Source organism: Marmota monax, unplaced genomic scaffold (assembly GCF_021218885.2).
Source record: "Marmota monax isolate L192 unplaced genomic scaffold, Marmota_monax_Labrador192_F-V1.1 WCK01_AAM20220418_F8-fsc00068, whole genome shotgun sequence".
In the NCBI taxonomy this organism is placed as follows: Eukaryota; Metazoa; Chordata; class Mammalia; order Rodentia; family Sciuridae; genus Marmota; species Marmota monax.
Genome location: NW_026692352.1, coordinates 4,354,001 through 4,360,000, shown reverse-complemented (window position 1 = coordinate 4,360,000; position 6,000 = coordinate 4,354,001). Strand labels below are relative to the sequence as shown.

Genomic DNA, 6,000 nt, shown 5'->3' with positions numbered 1-6,000 from the left:
TTGGGCCACAAAATACAAATATAAATTAATAGTTTTCTAAAGAGCAATCTTGTTATACTTACCAAAGTTCTTAATTCATAATCCATTGACTCAGAAATTGCAGTTCCAGGAATTTATCTTATAAATGTAGAGACACAGTTTAAAAAGTATATGTAAATGGTTGTTGCAGCATATTTTGAAGTAGCAAAAAACTAAAAATAACCTAAGTGTCCAGCATTAAGACACTGTCATACATAGACACAATATATATCTTCACATGTGCATTAAACTTTCCTGAAAGACATACGAGAAGGACTCCTGAGTACAGTCAAACCAATAGGAAAAAAATGAATAAATGTTGAAACAAGTCACTAGCCATTTTTGGGAAAAAGCTTCTAATTCCAGATGGACCACCCATTTAAAGGAAAATAAAATAGCTCAGTGGTAAAGTACATGCTTAGAATGTGCAAGATGCTGGATTCAATCCCCAGCACACACATACACAAGATATATAAGAAACTTATATCAGCGGCTACTACTGACTGGGAAAGACAAAGAATATTTAATTTTTCATCTTATTCTGTTTTTGTTTCATTTATATTTACTTTTACCATGTATCCATTTCATATTTTTAAATTTGTTCTAACTAGTTATACATAACAGTAGAATATATTTTGACACATTGTACACAAATGGAGTATAACTTCTCATTCCTCTGGCTGTACATGGTGCTGAGTCATTCCAATATTGTGATCATACATGTATATAGGGTAATAATGTCTGTCTCATTCTATCCTCCTCCTTCCCATTCCCACTGCTTCACCCCTCCCCTCATGCCCCTCTGCACAATCCGAAGTTCCTTCATTCTTCCCCACCCTTCTCCAATTTCATATTTTTAAAAGTTGATAACTTAAATAGTAATTTTTTAAAAAATCCTTCCTCAGAATATTTATTTGTTCTAAACAAAGTTTGCCTCTGGTTTAAGGAAAAGAGATGAGTCTAAGGAAAGGGAATAAAGAAGATTTGAATATAACCCTTGTTGTTTTGTTTTTAATACAAAAATAAAAAAAGACAACAAAAATCTGACAAAATGTTAATAGTTCCCAATACAGGGATTTTTGAACATATGACCATTTTTACTTTTCTACAGATTTAACTTTCAAATTAAATTAATAAAAACAACCACATGCATGTGCATGCAGCGCGCGCGTGCACACACACACACACACACAGACACACACAAATCCTTCCCTCAACCCCATATCCCTCTCCAGCTCCTGAATCTCTTTTCCAATTCAATCTCACTTCTTAACATTGTTTATAGTGGCTTTCTCTAACTCCTGAACTTTCATTCACTTGTCAACTCATTCCACCCATTCCATCTACACAGACTGCTCTCCTTAAGGTCACCAATGATCTCTATGTTGTTAAAATGCATACAATATTGTTACACTCATATCTTTCCTGGTCTCTCAGCACAAGAAATTGAAACTGTGACATAGTTGACCACTCTTTCCTTCCCAAAACACTCCTCCTGCCTGCCGGGAAACTATACTATCCTGTTTTTTTCCATCTTTCTTCATTAGCCATTTTTCTCAGGATCTACTAATCCATCCTCTGTCTTTTCTCCTTAGGTGATCTTATTCACTCTCATGGCTGCAATTAAAATCAACAAAATGATGACTTCCAAACTTATAGTTTCAATCCAGACCTACAGTTTGAACTAAGAATCAGCATTTCCAGTGTCCTACTTAATACCCTCAAAGGCACTCCAATTCAACATGTTCAAACTCAAAATTTTGCCCCCATTCAAATGCAGCCATTCAAAATAATAATGTAGATATTTTTTAGTATAAATATGTTCACCATAGATAAAGTGAAAAATAGAAGATTAGGCTGGACATGGTGGCTCATGCCAGTAATCCCAGCCACTCAGGAGGTGGAGGCAGGAGGATCACGAGTTCAAAGCCAGCCTCAGCAATTTAGCAAGGCGCTAAGCAACTCAGTGAGACCCAGTCTCTAATAAAATACAAAATAAGGACAGGGATGTGGCTCAGTGGTCAAGTGCCCCTGAGTTCCATCCCTGGTAGCCCCCCCCCCCAAAGAGAAGGTTATAATAATGTTTCCATTATTATAACACACACACAGAATAAGGGAAAAAAATACAATACGTTGTGACAGAAAAAGAGCAAGCAACCTGTTAAGATATATGCCAAGGGGGGCTGCGCTTGTGGTTCATTGGTAGATCGCTCGCCTAGCACATATGAGGCACTGGGTTCAATTCTCAGCACCACACAATAATAAGTAAATTAAATAAAGTTATTGTGTCCATCTACAACTAAAAAATCATTTTTTTAAAAAAGATATATGACAAAATGTTACATAATAATCTTCTTTTTTAGTTTCTTCCTGAGTGCGGTGTGGGTGCGGATGTGTTCTCCATATTCACAAAAAGAAATGCTTTTTACTTTCTTTTTTTTTTTTCATTAATGGCGACTGAACCCAGGTGTGCTTTACCACTGAATGTTATCCCCAGCCCTTTCTACATTTTGAGACAAGGTCTTGCTGAGTTGCTGATTCTGGCCTCAAACTTATGACCCTCCTACCCCAGCCTCCTGAACAACTGGAACTACAGTGCCCCCACACCTGGCTGCTTTTTATTTTTTTATTTTTATTTTTCTAATATTTTTTAAAAATTTTTTAGTTTTCGGCAGACACAACATCTTTGTATGTGGTGCTAAGGATCGAACCCGGGCCGCACGCATGCCAGGTGAGCACACTACCTTTTGAGCCACATCCCCAGCCCTGCTTTTTAATTTTATAATCATATATTCTTAGTTTTTAAAAATTCTCCTGATAGGATGCAATATAAAATTCAGAGTATCAGCTATGATGTTTTCTTTCTAAAACTGTTGGAACTAAAGCTTTTAGATCTAACTTCCAGTTTGTAGGAAGGGGGCAGAAGAACATGTTATGCCATGCCATGAGAAAATAAATAGACAAATCAGAAGAAAGGATATTCTTTAAGATAAATAGTCAAGTCTCATCAAAAACATCACTGTTGGACTTGGCATGGTGGTACATGCCAATAATTCCAGTGACTCTTCAGGCTGAGGCAAGAGAATGGCAAATTCAAGGCCAACCTGGGAAACTTAGCAATACCCTGTTCAAAATAAAAGTTAAAAGGACTGGGGATGTAGCCCAGTGGTAGACTGCCCATGGGTTCAATCCCCAGAACTGTTTTAAAAAACAACAACAACAAAAAACACTGCTGGGCTGGGTTTTTTAGTGATAACCAGAACACCTGTCCATCAGGTGTAAGGCCCAAAATTCAATCCTCAGTATTAAAAAAAAAAATCACTATTATCAGAGAAGAAAAGTGGCAGAACTGTTTTAGATTAACAGTGACAAATGGCAAAATGCAAAGTGTGAAATTTCAATCAGAAAAGAAATTTGAAGGACAAATGAGAAAATGGATAGAATGCTAGATGATATTATGGCATTATTATTAACTTTTTTTGAGAGAGATAATGGCATTATGTTTCTTCAACAGAACACAGAGAATGTCCTATGCATGCTGAAACATTTAGGGATGAAATATCATATCTGATAAGGAAGTTTAACATGACAAAATATTGATAGCTAAATCTAAGTGGTGGGTATTGAATAAGTGCTCACTGTATTATTCTTGAGAGAAAAAATATTTCTTTTTTTTTTCAATTTTTAGATGTTGATGGACCTTTATTTTATTCATTTATTTATATGTGGCACTGAGAATCCAACCCAATGCCTCAAACACGCTAGGCAAGCATTCTACCACTGAGCCACAAACCCAGCCCCAAAATTATTTCTTACAAGACTGTAAGCTTCTAAATGGCAAGAAATAACTATATCCTTGCTTTTTGTTATTGTTTTTGTTTTATTTTTTTAGGAGTACTGAGGATCAAATCCAGGGACTTGCACATGCAAGGTAAGTATACTCCAAGTGAGTATACTACCATGCTACACATCCCCCCAGACCATATCTTCTTCCTTTTTTTTTTTTTTTTTTTTTTGTGTGTGTGTGTGTATGTGTGTATGGTTCTGGAGGTATTGAACCTATGGGTGCTCTACCACTGAGATACACCTCCAGTTCCATTTTTTTTTTTAATTTTTTATTTTTGAAACAGGTTCTCACTAAGTTGCTGAGGCTGGCCTCAAACTTGTGATTCTTCTGCCTCAGCTTGCAGAGTCACAGAATTACAGGGATGCATCACCATGCCCAACCCCAGCCCATATCTTCTTAATTTTGTATCCCTACCACCTAACAAACACCTTGGTACAATATATGTTTACTGAGAGAATGAATAAATAAAACCCGTATTTTGAGATACTGGGCTTTGGGTCTAGTAGCAGTGGTGGTTCCTAACACATTGTTACTATCCTTTAAAATAATTAACATGGGCTGGGGTTGTGGCTCAGCAGTAGAGCACTCGCCTCACACATGTGAGACCCTGGGTTCGATCCTCAGCACTATATAAAAAAATAAATAAACAAAATAAAGATATTGTGCCCACAAATAACTAAAAAAAATAAAACAAAATAATTAACATATGTAAAGCCTCTTACACTGTCTTGCCTAGCAGGCACTGAGTCAGTTAGTTCCCTTCCTCACTTACACATACCTTTATCTCTAATACTATTCAGTCACATGACAGATAGCATTAGACTCTAACAATTGCTTTAAAATTTGCCACATGCTACACAGTAAAAATGGAAAGTAATTGGGTTGACACAGAGAATGAAATTAGCAGAGCTGGGAATATGGCTGTGATAGAGTGCTTGCCTGGTATGCATGAGACCCTGAGTTCAATCAACAGCATGGCAAAAAAAAAAAAAGAAAGAAAGAAAAAGAAAAGAAATTTGTTGAATTGGGCTGGAGATGTAGTTTAAAATGGTAGAGCACTTGCCTAGCATGAGGTCCTGCCCCGGGTTTGATCTCTAGCACCACAAGAAAGACAAAAAAAGAAGTTAGTTGAATCAATCAGATTAAACGGACATTAGTTCTAGATAAAATATTGTAAGAAAAACCTTATCTGGTAGATTGTGGGCCTCAAAGATAGGTCTGAAACAGTAACATTATTAACAGTAACAACAGAAGCTAACTTTTTTTGAACACTTAAAAAAGTTAGATGCTATTATTATTATGCATTTTATTTCATTGAATCTTCAAATAGTTCACTGCAGTTTTTTCTAGAGTCATCCCCATTTTTTTTTTTTTAAATGTGGAAACAAGCTACAGAGAAGAAGCCAAAGATCACAGAATTAGTAAGTGGTACAGGTGGAATACAAACTTACTACAGCACACTCACTCTTAACCACTACTTCAGGTTTTCCCTCATGGTTCATTCTATGCAAGGGGTGGGACTTGGTCTCTGCTACTATTCTCAAATATGTGGTAGGCATCCTTCTAGGCAAAATTATTATAGAATGCTAGAATAGAAGGTCACTTAAGGTAGGCAGACCATACAAGGAAATAACCACTTACCTGCAGAATAAATGGGATTCTCTCCCAAAGCTCTGAATCTAAAGAGAAGGAGAAAGTATGTTTAATCCAATTAGGTATCCACATTTATTTGTAAAGTTACCAAAACTTCTATGCTCCTCAGGATATGCCAATGCTAGATATTTCCTTATTCCCTCTTTCTACAAACATTATTACGCTTCTATCACGCCAAAGTGGCAGCTCCTAAGGATGCAAATATAAGTAAGATATCTCTGTGTACGTGGGAATGATGTATGGACATAAATGCAAATATAGTACTGATCCAGAACAGAAACATGGACAAGATTCAGTACAAGGACTAGAGATGTGGCTCACTGGTAGAGTGCTTGCCTAGTATGCACAAGACTCTGGACTCAATCCCTAGCACTGAAGAAAAAAAAAAAAAAAAGATTCAATAGGACACACAAAGCAAAGTATGGTCACTTCTACCAGGGAGGCAGAACTATTTGAATTGAGTTTTTAAAAATGAGGAACTA

General features: G+C 36.4%; 1 protein-coding gene across 1 annotated transcript in view; it reads right to left on the bottom strand.

The window, feature by feature from the left end:
* Mrpl48 (mitochondrial ribosomal protein L48) overlaps positions 1 to 6,000 on the bottom strand; it is a 53,799-nt gene that overhangs the window by 33,378 nt on the left and 14,421 nt on the right. The window contains exon 3 of the mRNA XM_046441938.2: positions 5,507 to 5,544. Within this exon, the coding sequence (XP_046297894.1) occupies positions 5,507 to 5,544 (38 nt within the window). The remainder of the gene's footprint in view (positions 1 to 5,506; positions 5,545 to 6,000) is intronic.